The sequence below is a fragment of the Hemiscyllium ocellatum genome, chromosome 14, assembly GCF_020745735.1.
Source record: "Hemiscyllium ocellatum isolate sHemOce1 chromosome 14, sHemOce1.pat.X.cur, whole genome shotgun sequence".
NCBI classification, from domain to species: Eukaryota; Metazoa; Chordata; class Chondrichthyes; order Orectolobiformes; family Hemiscylliidae; genus Hemiscyllium; species Hemiscyllium ocellatum.
This window is the reverse complement of record NC_083414.1, coordinates 72081368-72104381: the sequence shown is the minus strand read 5'-3', so window position 1 is coordinate 72104381 and position 23014 is coordinate 72081368. Positions and strand designations below refer to the sequence as shown.

General features: G+C 43.2%; 1 protein-coding gene across 1 annotated transcript in view; it reads right to left on the bottom strand.

Moving 5' to 3' along the window:
• Positions 1 to 23014, bottom strand: part of cacna2d2a (calcium channel, voltage-dependent, alpha 2/delta subunit 2a) — an 871148-nt gene that overhangs the window by 732572 nt on the left and 115562 nt on the right. Inside the window, exon 2 of the mRNA XM_060835047.1 lies at positions 5834 to 5915. Coding sequence (XP_060691030.1) covers positions 5834 to 5915 — 82 coding nt within the window. The remainder of the gene's footprint in view (positions 1 to 5833; positions 5916 to 23014) is intronic.

Genomic DNA, 23014 nt, shown 5'->3' with positions numbered 1-23014 from the left:
CATGGAGGAAGTATTGGGACAAGCAACTAGAATCTTCAAAGTGGTAGATTTTCGGGAGTGTCTTAAAGGAGCGGAGTCAGAGAGGGTTAGTAAGAGAATTATAAAACTTACCACAGATGTAATTAAACCACTGTAAATGTGAACATTTTTGAAAATAGTTTAACTGACTGTGCAAGCGTTGAACGAAGCATACAAATCAAGAGATACCCAGCAGGCAAATCAGATACACAACCACACAAACTGACATGGTCTAACTTTAAGTGCAAGTTTGCACTTGATTTATGTGATCCTGGTCAGAACAGTAAAAGAGATGTTGCAGACACTATGCAATGGAGAGTAGTTCAGTGTTAAAGTCAGCCAAGGATTCCTGCTCCTTACTGCTATCTGGAGAATCTGTAAAGGTGCTTGTTTGTTGAACTGAGCTGAAAGGATTAGAACTGCCTGGAATAATTCCACTATCAAACAATATTCAGTACTGCTCAACAGTGCAGAGGTTTCGTGTTCACATGTCTGGAGCAAAAGGTACAGTAACAGAAACATACATATGACCACTGAAGAAAAACATGAGAGTACATAGCAGTGGCATGCTGCACGTGTAGACTGACTGAGGTGCAGCCTGGTGTACAAGCTTTTCTAGACATATTAGCACTGGTTTATTGCCAGACTGAAGAGAATCTGATACTGCATAGAGCAGCAGCTTAGTGAGCAACAGCAAGGGAGATCATCACTGAATCATTAAATTAACAGACCAGGCAGAAAAAATCTGCCATCTGCTACGTGCTGCCAATTCCAGACACACCTGACTTGCCTAGTTAGTGGCCAGATGCTACTGAACTCAAATGTCCAAGGTTTAGCAGAACTATTGAGAAGTGGCAGCGTTTATGTAAGACCTGATCTGGCAGAACAGTGGTAAGACTGTTCAGTTCTTTAAGAGGCATTCGGATGGATATATAAAAAGGAAGGGTTTGGAGGGATGTGGGCCGGGTGCTGGCAGGTGGGACTTGATTGGATTGGGATATCTGGTCGGCAAGGACGGGTTGGACCGAAGGGTCTGTTTCCATGCTGTACATCTCTATGACTTTATGACTCTCACTGCGACGACATACAAGAGCGACAAGGAAGCTCTTGTGGTTTCCTCATTTCAACATCAGTAGTGGTTGTTTAGCATTATGACATGGGCCATATTTGAAGGCAGCCAGCAGCATCTGTGCAGGTAACAAATAAGACCGAAGTAATCTGCAAGGTCAGCGTGCAAACACAAGTTCAAGGTTCTGCATGTTGTAAGTGGTAGCTTGAGGACCACACTTTTGCTTTGGCATCAAGTTTTATCTTCTGAGGAACTTTTCCTGGGAATTTCCTCCCCTGCCTTTCTTAAATTGATTGATAAAATTCAATCAATATATCCATGGGATCTCAGCTAACCAACCAGTTAACATTTGCAAGTGTCTATAGCAAGCGTTGCAGCCTTTTTGACCACAGGTATTTTCACAACAAGGCCTTATCTTGTCCTCACCTGACATCCGCCACACACAAAACTTTTACCAAGTATCACAGGTTAGAAATCATAGAACGTAGAACAATATAGCACAGGAATGGACCCTTCAACCCATGATGTTTTGCCAAACATGATGTCAAAATAAACTAATCCCTTCTGCCTGCCCATGGTCCGTATTCCTCCGTTCCTTGCCTATTCATGTGCTTACCTAAAAGTCTCTTAAACATCCGATGATATCTGACTCCACCATCATCCCGGCACATGATTCAGACTCCTACCATTCTGTGTATAAAAAAACCCTTGCTCCTCACATCTCCTTTGAACTTCCCCCTCTGACCTTTAACGCATGCCCCCTAGTAGTAGACATTTCAACTCTGGGAAAAAGATTCTAACTGTCAACCCTATCTATGTATCTTATAATTTTTTTGACTACCACTAAGTCTCCCCTCAGGTTCCACTGCTCCAGAGTAAACAACCCGAGTTTTCTAGTCTCTCCTTTATAGCTCATACACTCATATCTAGGCAGCCATCCTGGTAAACCTCTCCTGTACCCACTCCAAAGCCTCCACATCCTTCCAATAAATGGCGACCAGAACTGATCACAATACTCTAAATGTGGCCGAACTAAAATCATAAAAGAGGTATGTATACTGGTCAACTTTCCTATATGAAGACAAGTAGAGTTGTATTGTCCATACTTTATCCAGTCTCAGATCAGAAGCAATGACCTTAGGACCATATGTCTGAAAAGCCTGCTATACATATCCAATGCCTGTGATCAGATTTAATTATCATCAATCATCACTTTATTTTGCAAACATTCAAGGAGTTACTGCACACCAGAAATTCTGCCGTCAATTAGGATTGTCAATTTCCTAGCTTTGAGTAGCAAGAAACTTACATATATCAGTTTTGGTCATTTTACTGAGGCAGAACACCATCCAGACAGAAGGTGATTCATCCTTTCATGGGTGACTAGAACAAGGGCTTACATCTAAGATTAGCCAGCCTGTTCAGGGCTGAGGTCAGCAACTTTACACAAATGGTACTGGAAATCTGGAATAAACAGAGAATAGAAATTGCTGAGGAAACTCAGCACATATTTGCGGAGAGAAAACACTTAGCTTTCCCAGACATGTGGTGCTTATTCAGAAAGTTCTGAAGGAGGATTACGGGACTAGAAATCTTCATTCTGTTTTGCCACCACAAATGCAGTCAGATCTGCCGAGTTTCTCTATTTTCATTTGTTTAGATCTCCAGCATCCACAGTTCTTTCCTTTATTTTAGTGAAAATCTGGAACACTTATCCTCAATAAACTGCTGAGGCTAAAAATTTCAAATTCTTGGTAAGTAATGGTAATAAGGGTTACCAAAGCAGCTGGAGGGAATTCAAACAATGCTATAACCTAACTGAATAAGTGCACAGCTCAATGATATGAACAGTTTACCTCTGTTAGAAAACACCTCTGATTGGCCAATCAAAGTTGCAAATAATTCTGAAGGTTGAGCTCACCTCCATCTTTTCCCTCTTCATATTCTGTGACTGAGCCAAACTACTGAAAGATCCATAAACTCGGTCAGTGCATTTTATTAAATTCATATGATATGGGCATCATTAGCAAGGTCATTTGATGACCACCCAAAATGACCCTTGAGGAGGTAACAGTAAGCCAACTTCTTAAATTGCTGCAAATGATGTGGTGAAGATATTCCAACAGAGTTAGCTGATTTTACAGTGCAACTGTGTCACTTCCTAAACAGTTTCAGAAGATAGTTAAGAATGATTGACATTGATACACATCTAGTATTATATACAAGTCAAATGAGAAAAGTATAGCAGTTTTCTCCATATAAAGGATATTAGTGAACATTGTTTTAACAAAAGCAAATTACCAGCATTATAGTCACCTTTACCAATTAGCTTTAATTTCAGATTTATTTTATTAATTGACCATAAATTCCTCAACCATCATGGTGAGATATGAACTCTCACATCTTTTGAGCATACGTCCTCGGTCTTCGGATCACAGATACGATTAGGGAAAACAGAAAAAGGCTACTTGAACTGGAACACTAAATATTAGGATGGCATCTTAGAACTCCTACTTCTGAAAGCAGATAGATTTACATATGAAGATGAAAAGCACGGTGCTTGTTGTATGTAAATATCCACAACCATAATCCCAATTGAGAGTTTTATAACATTGGGTATTTAATTAATCAGATAAGTTGTTAATCAGCAGCCCATCAGCAAGTACACATTAATAAGATACAAGGGAAACATTCCACAATAATTAATGGTGAAGATATTTAAATGCAATAACATTTGGAGCTAATATTGCAAATGTCAGATCCCGCTGAGAAACCAGTGTTGCATCTTTCATCTGTAAACCTATAGCAGATGGCAACTATCTTTGCTTTGCCAGCATAGATAGCACAATTTCCTAACGTGGGTTAATGCACAGTGACCAGGAAGTCTTCATCTACTGCTTGTTGAATCAAAAAGTTGAAGTCATGGTGATGGAGCTGCTGGCAAAGTTGGGAGAAATAGAATAAGCCACCAGTTTGCATACCCACTAGCAATATAAAACCTGTGCTATGTGTGGCTGTATCTGAGCATGCATCAAAGTGTGAAGCAACTGAGAACATATTGACTCATATTCCTATCACTATTCCTCCTGTCAGTATCACCTGGGACCATGTAACATGAACCAGAGAATTTATTTGGTAAAGTTTCTTAGATGATTATTGCCAATAATGTTTAGCCAACTTGATCAAAAAAGGCTTATGCATTCACATCATTCTCTGCTATCTATTTATGAATCACTGTGCATATACAAAATAGAGAGCAATGTACTTCTGCAGAGATCTTCTTTAGAAGTGACTATAGAAGCTATGGTGGCTTCCAACAATCTTGAAACATTTATTTATCATACTAAATCAAGCTAAGTGACCAGGTGAGCATTGTAAATTAATTAATAGCATCTCATTGAATTAACAGCATCTCAATGAATTAAACAAACAGATCAATGGCAAATGAATGTTAAAGTAGATATGCAAATGTTTAGATTAGATTACTTACAGTGTGGAAACAGGCCCTTCGGCCCAACAAGTCCACACTGACCCGCCGAAGCGCAACCCACCCATACCCCTTACCTAACACTATGGACAATTTAACATGGCCAATTCACCTGACCCGCACATCTTTGGACTGTGGGAGGAAACCGGAGCACCCGGAGGAAACCCACGCAGACACGGGGAGAATGTGCAAACTCCACACAGTCAGTCGCCTGAGGTGGGAATTGAACCCAGGTCCCTGGCGCTGTAAGGCAGCAGTGCTAACCACTGTGCCACCGTGCTGCCCAAAATGTTCTTGGGGACATGTATGTGCATATGGGATTTAAGTATGAATGTGTCCACAAATGATGAACTGAAGACAAGTGAAGAACTTAAAATTTTCAGTGAATAGACAAAGATCATTTCTAACTCTACTTCATTAACAGTGGAAGATAAAGATCAAGGCATGATTTCTGACCATTCAAACTATATCTATCCACTTAGATATTTACATATAAATAGTTATTAGGTGAAACGTGAGCCTTATGAGAAATCATTGGCACCTTGCCACTGAAAGGAAAATGATACATTGAAAAGATTCCTCATAAAGGCAATGATGATTCCTTGATTCAGTGCTTTAAAGAGGCAAGACTCAAAATAACTGCATTTCACTGGAGAAAAGACACAGTTCATGACTTAAATCTAAAAGGCTTGGAATAATGTAAAAGCAGAGAAGTTATTTGAGCTAATATTCACTAATTATGTAATTATAGTGCATCTGATACACAAAAACCATCACATTGGCCAAACAGATGATTGCTGCGCGGCCTCAGTCAGCATTCAGTACCCACAATGCCAGCCACCATACGTCAGTTCATATTTCAGCCAAAATGTCTTGACAAGCTAGCCAATATAAAGGAAGACAGACTGGTATTCATATACTTCCAAACAAAAACAGCATTGTGGATGCCTGCGAACTGAAACAAATAAAATCAGAAATTGATGACGACATGTCCCAGCATGTCTGACAACATTTGTGGAGAGAGAAGCAGGGTTAATGTTTCAAGTCCAGTAACTGTTCTTCAGAACTCTGTTTCCCTAACTCACAGACGCTGCCAGATCTGCTGAGATTCTCAAGCAATTTCTGATTTTGTTTGTTTTAGTAGTTATATATGCCTTTCAGTTAAAAAGTGATTTTGAAGTATAGTCTCTGGTTTAATGTGGGTATCACACACCACATAACATTCCACCTAGTACAGGTGTTAAATTTATGACACTTACTGCTTTAAGCTGTTGAATCCCACTGACTTGTCGTACTACTCGATCCAGCTCTTGTTCAATTCTCCCTGCCCAGTACTGAATCCTAAGAAGAGAAAACAAAGTTGTAACAATAAGAATCTAATTATGCAAAGCACTTTAATTTGGCAATGAAAAAATCCTTCAGTTCTTCAAGAGAAAAGTGGCAATTTTTAGTGTTTTAACAGTCTTCTTCAGAACTATACTCAAACCGTATTAAACATGAAACTGCAGTGGTTTAATCAACCTCACACTTTGACCAAGACTGTGACTAAGTCATCAAGTATTATCACAATACGACTAACCTCGGCCAGCAATTTTAATACAGTTTGCTCCCATACAATGAAGCACATTAAATGAAATATTGCAGTTGTTTAAAAAATTCAACCAATACCAATCATATGTAGAAGCCTATAAATCAGTTGACTGTAAAGAGAAGATTCAGCTTGCCTAATCAGAGTGTACCTTTTCTCCAATGGAACATATTGCAATTAAAGAAAGAGCAGAGTGCCAAAGTATAGATTGGTAAAAGCAAAGATTGAAGTATTCTGAATAGTGTACCTTAGAAGTTTAGTGCAAAGGGTAGACAATTTACCAGAGAGACAACTAAAGTTCCTATTTTTAGAAGAATAATGAATGTAATAGAAAGTAAAACATGTGTGGTTTTAATTTCGGGTTTCAGTGTTTTGAGAAAATTGAAAATTAGTAACCTCTTCCCTAAATAGGTATGGAATCATCTGTAGCATCTCCATTAAAACATGACAAGCGATTTCTTTTAAACCCTAGCTCCTGGATTGACAGGTGGATAGAGGTTAAAGTACTCCTCGCAAGGTATGCCTCTGAAATGTCATCCTTTCCCTTCCTTTTCCTTTACTGTTTTTCCATCGATGGTTGTAACACCATGTTGTAGGTCACAGCAAAGCAGCATTTAAATCAGCAACAAAAAAGCAAAATACTGTACTGCAGATCCTGAAAAATCAGAAATAAAAAGGAAAATGCTAGAAGTACTCAGTAGGTCAGGCAGTACCTGTGGAGAGAAATAAAAGTGACACCAGACTTAAGGACCTCTTAAACAGGGCTGATCAACTGCACTGTTCACACTAAGTCAAGAGAGTGTGAGAAAGGTGGTATATTTGGTTTTGTTACTCACACCTAGGCCCTTTACTGTTTCAGTAAAATTTCCTTGTTCCTGTATACAAACCCTATTGTAATGAAGGTCAACACGCAACTTATCTTTTTAATTGCCTCTTACATAGAACATAGAAAAGTACAGCACAGAACAGGCCCTTTGGCCCACAATGTTGTGCCAAGGGTTAATTCTAATGTAAATTAAAATAACTTAACCTAAGCACCCCTCAACTCATGCTATCCATGTGCATGTCCAGCAGTCACTTAAATGTCCCGAATGACTCTGCTTCCATCACCATAGCTGGTAACGCATTCCACGCATTCACAACTCTCTACATAAAGAACCTTCCTCTGACATCTCCTCTATACCTTTCTCCTAATATCTTAAAACTATGACCCCTCGTACCAGTCAATCCTGCCCTGGGGAAACGTCTCTGGCTATTGGCTCTAACCATGCCTCTCAATATCGTGTATACCTCGATCAGATCACCTCTCTTCCTCCTTCTCTCCAGAGAGAAAGGTCCGAGCTTATTCAACCTCTCTTCATAAGGCAAGCCCTATAGTCCAGGCATCCTGGTAAACCTTCTTTGCACCCTCTCCAAAGCCTCTGCATCTCTCCTATAGAAAGGCGACCAGAACTGAACAAAATATTCCAAGTGTGGTCTCGCCAGGGACTTGTAGAGCTGTAGCAAAATCTTGCAGGTCTTAAACTTGATCTCCCTGTTAATGAAAGCCAAAACACCATATTCTTTCTTAACAACCCTATCCACTTGGGTTGCAACTTTGAGGGATCTATGTACTTACACACCAAGATCCCTCTGTTCCTCCACACTGCCAAGAATCCTGTCTTTAATCCTATATTCAGTATTCCAGTTCGACCTTCCAAAACGCATCACTTCGCATTTATCCAGGTTGAACTTCATCTGCCATTTCTCAGGCCAGCTCTGCATCCTGTCTATGTCATGATGCAGTCTGCAATAGCTCTCAATACTACCGATGGCACCTCCAGCCTTTGTGTCATCTGCAAATTTACTAACCCACCCCTCATCCAAATCATTTATAAAAACCACAAACAACAGATGCCCAAGAACACAGCCCTGCGGGGCACCACTCAACACTGACCTCTAGGCAGAATATTTTCCATATACAACCACTCTCTGTCTTCTGTCAGCCAACCAATTCTGAATCCAGATAGCCAAATCTCCCTATATCCCATATATCCTGACTTTTTGAATGAGCCTGCCATGCAGAACCTTATCAAATGCTTTGCTGAAGTCCAAATACATCACATCCACTGCACGACCTTCATCGACCTGTCTTTTCACCTCATCAAAGGACTCAATAAAATTTGTGAGGCATGACCTGCCCCTCACAAAGCCATGCTGACTGCCTTTAATCACTCTATGCTTTGCCAAATAGTCATAAATCCTATTCCTCAGAATTCTTTCCAAAGCTTTGCTGACCACAGACGTAAGACTGATTGGTCAGTAATTTCCAGGGATTTCCTTATTAGCCTGCTTGAAAAGAGGAACAACATTTGCCTCCTCCCAATCCTCCCATGGAGAGTGAGGAGGCAAAGATCTTTGCCAGCGGCTTAGCAACCTCCTTTCTTGCTTCCCAGAGCAGCCTGGGATAAATCTGGTCTGGCCCTGGGGACTTATCAATTTTAATGTTTTCCCAAATTTCCAGCACATCAATTTCTTCAATCTTGATCTGGTCAAGACTGTATCCCAGCTCCTCAAAGTTCCAATCACAACACAGTCCCTTTCCTTAGTAAAAACTGAAGCAAAAAACTCATTTAGGGCTTCCCCTATCTGCTCCGGCTCCATGCACAAGTTCCCTACACTATCTCTGATCAGCCCTACCTTCTCCCTGATCATTCTCTTATTCCTCACGTACGAGTAAAATGCTTATGGGTTCTTCCTTATCCTTCTTGCCAAGCTTTTTCCGTGCCCCCTCCTGGCTCTCCTCAGTCCATTTCTGAGCTCCTTTCTAGCAAGCCTATAATACTCTAAAGCTGTGCTAGATCCTTGCTTCCTCCATCTTCTGTAAGTTGCCATCTTCCTTTTGACGAGAAGCTCCTCTGTTCTCATCACCCAAGGTTCCTTAATCTTACCCCTTCTTACCTGTTTCAGAGGAACAAATTTGTGCATCACTCACAACTGCTCTTTAAATAGTCTCCACATGTCTGCTGTGCCCTTTCTGTGGAACAATTGCTCTCGGTCTGTACTTCCCAACTCTTATCTGATAGCGTCATAATTTCCTTTTCCCCAATTAAATATCTTCCCTTGGTAACTGCTTCTTTCCCTCACCAAGGCTATGGTAAATGTGAGGCAGTTATGATCAATGTCACCAAAGTGTTCTCCCAATGCGAGATCCAACACCTGTCCTGGCTCATTGCTGAGCACCAAATCCAAAATGGCCTCTTGCCTCGACGGTCTGTCTACATAATAGTGAGTAAGGAAACTCTCCTGAACACACCTGAAAAACACGGCTCCATCTAAACCATCTGCACTTTAGGAGGTTCCAGTCAATATTGGGAAAGTTGAAATCACCCATAACAACAACTCTGCTACATCTGCATTTTTCCAGAATGTGCCCACCTATGAATTCTTCAATCTCTCTACTGCTATTAGGGGGTCCGTAGAAAACCCCAAATGAAGTGGCTGTTCCCTTGCTGTTCCGGATTTCCACCCATACTGATTCAGTAGACAAACCTTCCTCAACAATCTTTGTTTCTGTAGCTGTGATGCATTCTCTGATTAGCAATGTTACACCCTGGTCTCTTTTTCCACTCTCCCTGTTCTTTTTAAATGTTCTAAACCCTGGAACATCAAGCAACCATTCCTGCCTCTGTGAAATCCACATCTTCATTATGGCCACAACATCGTAGCCCTAAGTACTGATCCATGCAGTACCATCCTATGCCTGTGATTTGTTCTTTCACAGGTTATGGGCATTTCTGGCTAGGCTAATTTTTATTACCCATTCCTAATTGCCTAGAGAGCAGTTAATACTCAACAATATTTGGGTCTGGAGTCACATGTACACCAGACCAGGTCAGCCACTCCAATTCCAGAAGAAGGGTGACATGCAAAATGTTGATGTCTACACCTCGCGATCCTGCCTAGCTCACTATGTTCCTCCTGCCTGTCTACTCTGACCAGGTATGGATGGCACTTTCCTTCCCTGTAGGACATCAGTGAACCAAATGGATTTTTTCAACAATTGACAATGGATTTCATGGCCATTGCAAGATTTTTGATTCCAGATTTCTATTAGATTCACATTTCACCATCTGCTGTGGCAGGATGTGAACCTGGGTCCCCCAAAACTTGGGTCTTAACAGTCCAGCATTAATACTTGGCTATCACCTCTCCCATGTTTGATTTCAATGACCAGTAATCAAGGACACTCAAGTCCCTTTCTACACGAACATTTCCCAATCTATCATCATTTAAATAATATCATGCCACACAGTTTTCCTTACACTTGGCTATCTTGTAAGGTATTATTTCAAGCATTCATCTAAATATTTCTTAAATGTTGTAATGATTCACATCTCTGCCACCCTTTCAGGAAATGAGTTCCAAATACTCACCACTCTCTGGTTGAAAAAGTTATTCCTCTTCAATCCCATCTAAAGTCTTGCCCCTTAGCTGAAACCTATGTACAGTAGCAATTGAACTCTCTATCAAAGGGAAACTTTATCCCTATCGACTCTTGCTGTGCTCCTCAATTTTGTAGACCTCAAGCAGGTGTGCCTTAAGCCTTCTCAGTTCCAGGGAAATCAATCTAATCTATGCAATTTCTCTTCAAAGCTGAAACGTCTCAGCCTGGGTAACATCCTGGTGAATGTTTTTTACACCCTATCCAGTGAAATCATATCCTTCCTGTGGAGTAACTAGGCTGCACAGAGTACTCAAGCTGACTGTTTAGTTTTAACACATTATTTTAGAATAATGACAGGCCAAAACCGAGGAACAATAAAGCAGTTTAACAAATATCCACTGTTGGGTAATTCCCAGAATTAAGGTTAGACTGACTGAACAGCTTAAGAATTTTCAGCTGATCAGAGAGACCAAACATTTATTTGTAAACAGTAAGTCATGGGCTCATGAGCCTTTGGAAAGGTAAAATTAGTTGGCTGAAAAATATTTATTTTTCATGAGGATGTTAGTTATATAGACTTGGGTCCTTCATAGATATTTGATAAATTCCTTCATATTCGGGCGGCACGGTGGCATAGTGGCTAGCACTGCTGCCTCACAGCGCCAGGGTCCCAGGTTTGATTCCAGCCTCAGGTGACTGTCTGTGTGGAGTTTGCACATTCTCCCTGTATCTGCGTGGGTTTCCTCCGGGTGCTCTGGTTTCCTCCCACAGTCCAAAGATGTGCAGGTCAGGTGAATTGGCCATGTTAAATTGCCCATAGTATTAAGTGCATTAGTCAGAGGGAAATGGGTCTGGGTGGGTTACTCTTTGGAGGGTTGATGTGGACTTGTTGGGCCGAAGGGCCTGTTTCCACACTGTAGGGAATCTAATCAAAAATACACGCTGCTAGTTAAAGCTGAAGCTCAAAGAACTGAAGGCAAATCATTAACCTGGTTAGAGAACTGGATGAAAAGTAGAAGATAGTTTAAATATGGGGAACTAACTGTGATATATCAAAGCCAAATTTCTGCTTCGCCCCTCAAGTAAAGTACTTGTTGGTAATGGAAGGGCCCAAATAATTGACATACATTCTAGGAAAATGGTAGACTCAACATGACAAATTAGATAAAAACAGATGAGGAAAATGAAGAGAATATAGCAGCATCAATCCCTGTGTAAGACTGGGTTTGGAAGACCTAAACAATTTCTTGTCAAAAAGTGTAGTGCTTGAAAAGCACAGCAGGTCAGGCAGTATCCGAGGAGCAAGAGAGTCAACATTTTGAGCATAAGCCCTTCATTTGGAACGTTGTGGAGGAAAGGAAGCTGACAGATAAATAGGAGGATGGAGGTGGGGCTGGGGGAAAGGTAGCTGGGAAGGCAATAGGTGGATGCAGGTGGGGGGGACTGTGATAGGTTAGTGGAGAGGATGGATTGGATAGGTGGGAAGGAAGATGGACAAGTAAGACAGGTCAAGAGGGCGGTGCCAAGTAGGAAGATTGGATCTGGGATGAAGTTGGGGGAGGGGCGATTTGGAAACTAGTGAATGTGGCATTGAAGCCAAGTAGTTGAAGAGTCCTGAGGCAGATGAGGAGTTCTTCCTCCAGACATCGGGTGGCTTGGATTTGGGGGTGCAGGAGGCCCAGGACTTGCATGTCCTTGGTGGACAGGGTGGGTGAGTTGAAGCGGTCAGCCACAGGGCAATGGGACTGTTGGGTGCGTGTATCCAGAGATGTGTCACCTACAATTAGATCGCACTATTTCCCTCCCTACCCCAATCTGCTTTCCACAAAGATCATACCATCCGTGACTCCCTCGTTAGATCCACATCCCCCTACGAACCCACCCTCCACAGCCAACATCGTTTCTTGCTGCCACAAGAGGTGTAAAACCTGTGCCTACAACTCCCCCCTCACCTCAGTTCAAAACCCAAAAGGATCTTTTCACATTCGGCAGAAATTTTCCTGCACATCCACCCACCTCATCTACAGTGTCCAGTGCTCTCGATGTGGTTTCCTTTACAGTGGGTAAACAGAACACCAACTCGTGGAATGTTTCAGGGTACATCTCTGGGTACCACTCTCTTGCTTGATCCATCTATCCGCTCCACCCTCCCCACTGACCTATCACAATCAGTCCCCACCTGCATCCACCTATTGCCTTCCCAGCTACTTTCCCCCCAGTCCCATCCCCACTCTCCTATTTATCTCTCAGCCACACACACATGGCCTGCCCCCCACCACGACCCCTTCCAGATGAAGGGCTTATGCCCAACGTTAACTCTCCTGCTCCTCGGATGCTGCCTTACCTGCTGAACTTTTCCAGCATCCTACCTTTCAATTCTGACTCCCCTGCAACTGCAATTCTCACTAAAGAATTCCTTGTATGACAGCACAAAGCAGTACCATCATTTTGAGAACAAATTGGATGATCTCAAGAAGGAGATAGATTGTACATTTTCAAGGTTTGGCAGAGACAATTTTGTTGGAACACTGGAATACTGCTCCTAGAATTCAGCAGTTAGAAAACGACGATCTCATCACGCGCAGGCATGTGGGTGTGTCCAGCTATGATAGATTATCTCGCTGTACGGTGTAAAAAAAAGTCTAGCCAAAATAGCCTGAGCAACTGTATGAAAATAATACAAACTTCTAACCTGGGATGGAACAAGAACATAGTGCTCAATATGAGCTGACTGAAATACTTATATGTCCAGCGTGCACATAAAATAAAGTTGTGTTTACTCAAATAGACTGCAACAGGGTTACAATTTAATCTCCACTACAACAATGACCTTGAATGTGAAGTTTACAATATTATCAGCAGAGGCAGTGATCACTCATTAACAAATATGAGTGTCCACCTAGGAAATTCCATGTTATCCATGGAACTTGATCAGTTGGGGGATCTGCCTTTGGAGGTAGTATGGGCTGAAGTCAGAAATAGGAAAGGTGCAGTCACCTTGTTGGGTGTTTACTATAGGCCCCCCAATAGCAGTAGAGATGTGGAGGAACAGATTGGGAAACAGATTTTGGAAAGGTGCAGAAGCCACAGGGTCGTGGTCATGGGCGACTTCAACTTCCCAAATATTGATTGGAAGCTCTTTAGATCAAGTAGATTGGATGGGGCGGTGTTTGTGCAGTGTGTCCAGGAAGCTTTTCTAACTCAGTATGTAGATTGTCCAACCAGAGGGGAGGCCATATTGGATTTGGTACTCGGTAATGAACCGGGACAACTGATGGGCTTGTTAGTGGGTGAACATTTTGGTGATGGTGACCACAATTCTGTGACTTTCACCTTGGTCATGGAGAGATATAGGTGCGCACAACAGGGTAGATTTTACAATTGGGGGAAGGGAAGTTATAATGCTGTAAGACAGGATTTGAGGAGCATAAGTTGGGAGCATAGGCTGTCAGGGAAGATGTGGTGGAAATGTGGAACTTTTTCAAGGAGCAGATACGATGCGTCCTTGATATGTATGTACCTATCAGGCAGGAAAGAAATGGTCGTGTGAGGGAGCCTTGGTTGACGAGGGAGGTTGAATGTCTAGTAAAGAGGAAGAAGGAGGCTTACATAAGGTTGAGGAAACAGGGTTCAGACAGAGCAGTGGAGGGATACAGGATAGCCAGAAGGGACCTGAAGAAAGGGATTAGGAGAGCTAAGAGAGGGCATGAAAAATCCTTGGCGGATAGGATCAAGGATAACCCCAAGGCATTTTCTGCGTATGTGAGAAACATGAGAATGACGAGAACGAGGGTAGGTCCGATCAAGGACAGTAGTGGGAGATTGTGTATTGAGTCGGAAGAGATAGGAGAGGTCTTGAACGAGTACTTTTCTTCAGTATTTACGAACGTGAGGGACAGTATTGTTGAAGAGGAGAGTGTGAAACGGACTGGTAAGCTAGAAGAGATACTTGTTAGGAAGGAAGATGTTGGACATTTTGAACAACTTGAGGATAGACAAGTCCCCCAGGCCTGACGGGATATATCCTAGGATTATGTGGGAAGCAAGAGAGGAAATTGCAGTACCGTTGGCAATGATCTTTTCGTCTTCACTGTCAACGGGGGTGGTACCAGGGGACTGGAGAGTAGCGAATGTTGTGCCCCTGTTCAAAAAAGGGAATAGGGATAACCCCGGGAATTACAGGCCAGTTAGTCTTACTTCTGTGGTAGGCAAAGTAATGGAAAGGGTACTGAGGGATAGGATTTATGAGTATCTGGAAAGACACTGCTTGATTAGGGACAGCCAGCACGGATTTGTGAAGGGTAGGTCTTGCCTTACAAGTCTTATTGAATTCTTTGAGGAGGTGACCAAGCATGTGGATGAGGGTAGAGCAGTGGATGTAGTGTACATGGATTTTAGTAAGGCATTTGATAAGGTTCCCCATGGTAGGCTTATGCGGAAAGTCAGGAGGCATGGGATAGAGGGAAACTTGGCCAATTGGATTGAAAACTGGCTAACCGGTCAAAGTCAAAGAGTGGTGGTAGATGGTAAATATTCAGCAGGGATCAGTTCTGGATCCTCTGCTGTTTGTAATTTTTATTAATGACTTGGATGAGGGAGTCGAAGGGTGGGTCAGTAAATTTGCAGATGATACGAAGATTGGTGGAGTTGTGGACAGTGAGGAGGGCTGTTGTCGGCTGCAAAGGGACTTAGATATGATGCAGAGCTGGGCTGAGGAGTGGCAGATGGAGTTCAACCCTGCCAAGTGTGAGGTTGTCCATTTTGGAAGAACAAATAAGAATGCGGAATACAGGGTTAACGGTAGAGTTCTTAGTCAGGTGGAGGAACAGAGGGATCTTGGGGTCTATGTACATAGATCTTTGAAAGTTGCCACTCAGGTGGATAGAGCTTGTAAGGAGGCCTATGGTGTATTAGCGTTCATTAGCAGAGGGATTGAATTCAAGAGTCGTGAAGTGATGTTGCAGCTGTACAGGACTTTGGTTAGGCCACATTTGGAGTACTGTGTGCAGTTCTGGTCGCCTCACTTTAGGAAAGATGTGGAAGCTTTGGAGAGGGTGCAGAGAAGATTTACCAGGATGTTGCCTGGAATGGAGAATAGGTCGTACGAGGACAGGTTGAGAGTTCTCGGCCTTTTCTCGTTGGAACGGCGAAGGATGAGGGGTGACTTGATAGAGGTTTATAAGATGATCAGAGGAATAGATAGAGTAGACAGTCAGAAACTTTTTCCCCGGGTACAGCAGAGTATTACAAGGGGACATAAATTTAAGGTGAAGGGTGGAAGGTATAGGGGAGATGTCAGGTTCTTTACCCAGAGAGTGGTGGGGCATGGAATGCGCTGCCCGTGGCAGTGGTAGAGTCAGAATCATTGACGACCTTTAAGCGGCAATTGGATAGGTACATGGATGGGTGCTTAATCTAGGATAGATGTTCGGCACAACATCGTGGGCCGAAGGGCCTGTTCTGTGCTGTATTGTTCTATGTTCTAGAACTTTGTGGTAAGTTTGGAAAGAAATTTCTGGGTCCCTAGCTGAGATATTTTTATCAATGATAGCCATGGTTAGGAGCCGAAAACTGGAGGTTGGCTAATGTGGTGCCATTATTTAAGAAACGTGGGTAGGAAAAGCCAGAAAACAATAGAACCTTACATCAGCAGTGGGTAGGTTGTTGGAGGAGATAGTGGGCGGCACGGTGGCACAGTGGTTAGCACTGCTGCCTCACAGCGCCAGAGACCCAGGTTCAATTCCCGACTCAGGCGACTGACTGTGTGGAGTTTGCACATTCTTCCCGTGTCTGCGTGAGTTTCCTCTGTGCTCCGGTTTCCTCCCACATCACAAAGATGTGCAGGCCAGGTGAATTGGCCATGCTAAATTGCCCATAGTGTTAGGTAAAGGGGTAAATGTAGGGGAATGGGTGGGTTGCGCTTCGGCTGGGCGGTGTGGACTGTTTGGGCCGAAGGGCCTGTTTCCATACTGTAGGTAATCTAATCTAAATTCTGAGTGACAGGATCTACATCATTTGGAAAGGCAAGGACTGATTAGGAATTGTCAGCATGGCTTTATGCATGGAAATCGTGTCTCACTAACTTGACTGGGTTTTTTGAAGAGGTGATACAGAAGATTGATTAGGTAGAGGCTAAGCGTTGTCTGCTTGGACTTCAGTAAAGTATTTGACAAGGTTCTGCATGGTAGACTGGTTGATAAGGTTAGATCACATGCAATCCAGAGGGAGCTAGCCAATTAAGTACAAAATTGGCCTGAAGGGAGAAAACAGAGAGTGGTGGTGGAGGGATGTTTATCGGACTCAAGACCCATAACCAGTGGTGCGTCACAAGAATCAGTGTTGGATCCGTTGTTTTTTGTCAATTAAATAAATGATTTGGATGTTAATACTGAGGTACGGTTATTAGGTTTGCAAGGCAAAAGTGAGGAATACAGATGCTGGAAACCAGAGTTTAGATCAGAGTGGTGCTGGAAAAGCACAGCAGGTCAGGCAGCATTCAAGGAGCAGGAAAATCGATGTTTCAGGCAAAAGCCCTTCATCAGGAATAGAGAGGATCAGAAACTGACGAGGTGAATTTATGGAGGTTTTAAAAAATCATGAGGGGCATAGATAGCATGAATAGACAAGGTCTTTTACCTAGGGTGATGGAGTCCAAAACCAACGGATATCGGCTTAAGATGAGAGGGGAAAGATTTAAAAAGGACCTGAGAGGCAACCTTTTCACACAGAGCATGGTACATGTATTCAAGGTTTGTGCAAAGATTTGTAGGGTCAGATATGTCGATGACACGTTTGTAATCATCAAAAACACGGAAATAGAAAAAACACACCGGATCATCAACACCACACTCACAGGCATCCGATTCATGAGAGAAGTAGAAAAGGATTAGCCAACTCCCATTCCTAGACGTGATAGTACAGAGAACACCGAACAGAGAATTCACCACAAGGGTACACAGGAAAACAACACACACAGACCAAGTCCTAAACTATGAAAGTAACCACCCCAACACACACAAACGAAGCTGCATCAAGACACTATTCAAAAGAGCCACAACACACTGCAGTACACCAGAACTGCAAAAAGAGGAAGAGGAACACCTATACAAGATATTCGCCAAAAACGGATACCCGCGCAACTTTATCAACAGATGCCTAAGAGACAGACCACGGAACGAGGACATGCCACAACCAAAAGGACTAGCCACACTACCATACATCAGGAGCGTTTCAGAACTGACAGCCAGACTACTGCGACCCTTAGGACTCATAACGGCACACAAACCAACAGCCACGCTCAGACAACAACTCACTAGAACAAAGGACCCGATACCCAACATGAGCAAAACTATTGTAGTTTACAAAATACCATGCAAGGACTGCACAAAACACTATATAGGAAGACAGCTAACAATCCGCATACATGAACATCAACTAGCCACGAAACGACACGACCAGCTATCCCTAGTAGCCACACACGCAGACAACAAGCAACATGAATTCGACTGGGAAAACACTACTATCATAGGGCAAGCCAGACAGAGAACAGCCACGGATTTCCTAGAGGCATGACATTCATCCACAAACTCCATCAACAAACACATCGACCTGGACCCAATATACCAACCACTACAGCGGACAGCTGAAACTGACACCCGGAAGCGGCAAGGACAGACCACTATAAATACCGGAAGGAACAAAGAAGCGCTTCGCGGGAGGCTCCAGAGCACTGATGATGTCTCCTAGCAAGGGGACGAAACGTTTGCAACAAAAACTTCCAGCTCAGCGAACAAAACCACAACAATGGTACATGTATGGAACCAGCTGCCAGAGGAAGTGATGAAGGCGGGTACAATTACAACATTTAAAAGTATATTGGATGGGTATATGACTAGGAAGAGTTTAGAGAGATATGAGCCACACGCTGACAAATGTGACTAGGTCAGAGAAAAACCAGAACACCATCTGCGTATGAGACCTTATGCGATTTAGATCCTACTTTTGGGGTGGCTATATTAGGATCCCTACGGATTGCCATTGCCAGTGTCTCAATCACCAACATGAAAAGTAATGGCGAGAGGGGACATCCTTGCCGACTGCCCCTACAAATATCAAAGTTACTCGACCTCTCACCACTGGTGAGAACAGCCGCTAGAGCATCAGCATAAAGGACCCTCACCCACTAAATAAACACTCCCCCCTCCAGTCCAAAATGTTCAAGGGTGTAAAAAAGGTATGGCCATGCGACCTGATCAAATGCCTTTTCTGCATTTAAGGAACAACTAATCGTTGAACTAACTGTGCCGACAAGCTTGAATCATATTTAGCAACCTCTGACATTATTAGAAGGCTTTTATAAAACCAGTCTGGTTATCCTTAACAATGGAAGGCAGCACAGCTTCCAAGCTTAACGCAAGAGTCTTAGACAAAGTTCTGAAATCAGAATTCAGAAGGGAGATGGACCTATAGGAAACACATTCCGCTGGAGTCTTCCCATTCTTAAGAATGAGAGAAATATTAGCCTCTCTCAGGGATGGCAGGAGACAATCATGGCTATACGAGTCTTTATACATATCTAACATTGGTCCCGACAGTATTCTTAACAATTCTTTGCAAAAGTCCCTGGGAAGACCATCAAGGCGAGGTGCTTTCCCACTCTGCATATGTTTCACAGCCTCCTGTACCTCCTGTACTGTTAAAGGGACATTACGGAAAGATGCCTGTTCAGAAGTGACACTTGGAAGATCCAATTTCTTAAAAAAAAACTCCATCTTAGCCCATCTACCCTCACAAAACTCAGGTATAACTCAAAACAGAATTTCCGAAATGCTGATCTTTTTGGAGTCACAAGTGACCATCCAGTCCCATCCCTAACTGAGCTAATGAATTGGGGGCATTCTTTCCTCTAGCAAGATGTGCTCGGTACCTGCCCAACTAATCAATATATTCAAACAGTTGTGCGTTTCACAAAGGAAAGTTCCTTCCTTGTTGTCAGCATAAGCACAGAATTCAAGGTGGACCGAAGGGCCATAAATCGCTGCAGCCTAATCAACGATGGCTTATTAAAATACGCCTTTTCAGCAGTCTTTAACCATGCCTCACGCAGGTGGTGTTGATCCCCCTTCTGTCATTTCTGACTAGCAGTGTAAGAAATGATTATCCCTCTGGCATAAGCCTTAGCCATCTTCCAAACAGTAGACAGATTGCTGGCTGTGGCCGAATTGATGGATAAAAATGCCTTAAATTCACTGAGAAAATACTCAATGAACTTACTGTCCCTAAGAACAAAGGGATCCATCCACCAGTGCCGAGAACCTGCCCTTCGCCTCAGTATCTAGATATAGTGCAGTATGATCCGAAAAGTAATATTTCCAGTTTCGGGCGGCACGGTGGCACAGTGGTTAGCACTGCTGCCTCACAGCGCCAGAGACCCGTGTTCAATTCCTGACTCAGGCAACTGACTGTGTGGAGTTTGCACATTCTCCCTGTGTCTGCGTGGGTTTCCTCCGGGTGCTCTGGTTTCCTCCCACAGTCACAAAGATGTGCAGGTCAGGTGAATTGGCCATGCTAAATTGCCCATAGGTGTTAGGTAAAGGGGTAAATGTATGGGTGGGTTGCGCTTCGGCGGGTCGGTGTGGACTTGTTGGGCCGAAGGGCCTGTTTCCACACTGTAAGTAATCTAATCTAATCTAATCTAATCAGTTACGCAGGATGTTACCGAATCTAAGGATAATGCAGGGGTTAGAAAAAGATCAATCCTGGTATGGCCCTAGTACAGATTAGTAAAGAACATAGCATCCTCAACGGTGGGGTGAAAATGCCTCCAAACATCCACCAATCCCAATTCCACACATAAGACCACCAGCTGTTTAGATTGTGGAGAATGTGCTGAGGGGCCTTTAAGCATTCACTCCATAAGCCAATTAATGTCTCCCCCTATAACAAGCTGCCACGGTGTAAGAGCAATCAATTTGGAAAATGCGTCTATCAAATATTTAAGAGGATAGACCAGATTTAAAAGTTGAAGTTCTAAATTGAAGAAAGGCCAATTTTGACGGTATTAGGTAAGAACTTTCAAAAGCTGATTAGGGGCAGAGGTTCGCAGGTAAAGGGACGGCTGGAAAATGGCAAGCCTTCAGAAATGAGCTAACGAGAATCCAGAGAAAGTACATTCCTGTTAGGGTGAAAGGAAAGGCTGGTAGGTATAGCGAATGCTGGATGATTAAAGAAATTGAGGGTTTGGTTAAGAAAAAGGAAGCATATGTCAGGTATAGATCGAGTGGAATACTTAGAAGAGTATAAATGCAGAAGGAGTATACTTAAGCGGGAAATCAGGAGGGCAAAAAAGGGGACATGAGATAGCTTTGGCAAATAGAATTAAGGAGAATCCAAAGGGTTTTTACAAGTACATTAAGGACAAAAGGATAACTAGGGCAGAATAGGGCCCCTCAAGGATCAAGTGAGGTCTGCAGATGCTGGAGATCAGAGCTGAAAATGTGTTGGTGGAAAAGCGCAGCAGGTCAGGCAGCATCCAAGGAACAGGAAATTCGACGTTTCGGGCATAAGCCCTTCATCAGGAAGGGTTCATTCCTGATGAAGGGCTTATGCCCGAAACGTCGAATTTCCTGTTCCCTGGACACTGCCTGACCTGCTGTGCTTTTCCACCAACACATTTTCAGCCCCTCAAGGATCAGCAAGGCGGCCTTTGTGTGGAGCCGCAGAAAATAGGGGAGATACTAAACGAGTATTTTGCATTAGTATTGACTGTGGAAAAGGACATGGAAGATATACAATGTAGGGAAATAGATGACGACACCTTGAAAAATGTCCATATTACAGAGGAGGAAGTGTTGAATGTTTTGAAACACATAAAGGTGGATAAATCCCCAGGATCTGATCAGGTATACCCTAGAACACTTTGGGAAGCTAGAGATGAGATTGCTGGGCCTCTTGCTGAGATATTTGTATCACTGATAGTCACAGGTGAGGTGTTGGAAGACTGGAGGTTGGCTAATGTGGTGCCATTGCTGAAGAAAGGTAATAAGGATAAGCCAGGGAACTATAGACCAGTGAGCCTGACCTTGGTGGTGGGCAAGTTGTTGGAGGGAATCCTGAGGGACAGGATGTACATGTATTTGGAAAGGCAAGGACTGATTAGGGATAGTCAACGTGGCTTTGTGCGTGGGAAATCATGTCTCACAAACTTGACTGAGGATTTTGAAGAAGTAACAAAAAGGATTGATGAGGGCAGAGCGGTAGATGTGATCTATATGGACTTCAGTAAGGCATTCGACAAGGTTCCCCACGGGAGATCTAAGGTTAGATCTCACAGAATACAGAGAGAACTAGCCATTTCGACACAGAACTGGCTCAAAGGTAGAAGACCGAGGGTGGTGGTGGAGGGTTGTTTTTCAGACTGGAGGCCTGTGATCAGTGCAGTCCCAAAAGGATCGGTGTTGGGTCCACTACTTTTTGTCATTTGTATAAATGATTTGGATGCGAGCATTAAAGGTATAGTTACTAAGTTTGCAGATGACACCAAAATTGGAGGTGTAGTGGACAGCGAAGAAGGTTACTTAAGATTACAACAGGATCTTGATCAGATGGGCCAATGGGCTGAGAAGTGGCAGATGGAGTTTAATTCAGATAAATGCGAGGTGCTGCATTTTGGGAAAGCAAATCTTAGCAGGACTTACAAACTTAATGGTAAGGTCCTAGGGAGTGTTGCTGAACAAAGAGACCTTGGGAGCATAGGTTCATAGCTCCTTGAAAGTGGAGTCGCAGGTAGATAGGATAGTGAAAAGGGCATTTGGTATGCTTTCCTTCATCGGTCAGAGTATCGAGTACAGGAGTTGGGAGGTCATGTTGCGGCTGTACAGGACATTGGTCAGGCCACTGTTGGAATATTGCGTGCAATGCTGGTCTCCTTCCTATCGGAAAGATGTTGTGAAACTTGAAAGGGTTCAGAAAAGATTTACAAGGATGTTGCCAGGATTTGGGGATCTGAGCTATAGGGAGAGGCTGAACAGGCTGGGACTGTTTTCCCTGGAGCATTGGAGGCTGAGGGGTGACCTTGTAGAGGTTTTCAAAATTATGAAGGGCATGGATAGGATAAATCGACAAAGTCTTTCCCCTGGGGTTGGGAAAACCAGAGGGCATAGGTTTAGGGTGAGAGGGGAAAGATATAAAAGAGACCTAAGGAGCAACTTTTCCACGCAGAGGGTGGTACGTGTATGAAATGAGCTGCCAGAGGAAGTGGTGGAGGCTAGTACAATTGCAACATTTAAAAGGCATTTGGATGGGTATTTGAATAGGAAGGATTTAGAAGGATATGGGCCAAGTGCTTGCAGGTGGGACTAGATTGGGTTGGGATATCTAGGCAGCATGGATGGGTTGGACCGAAGGGTCTGTTTCTGTGTTGTACAT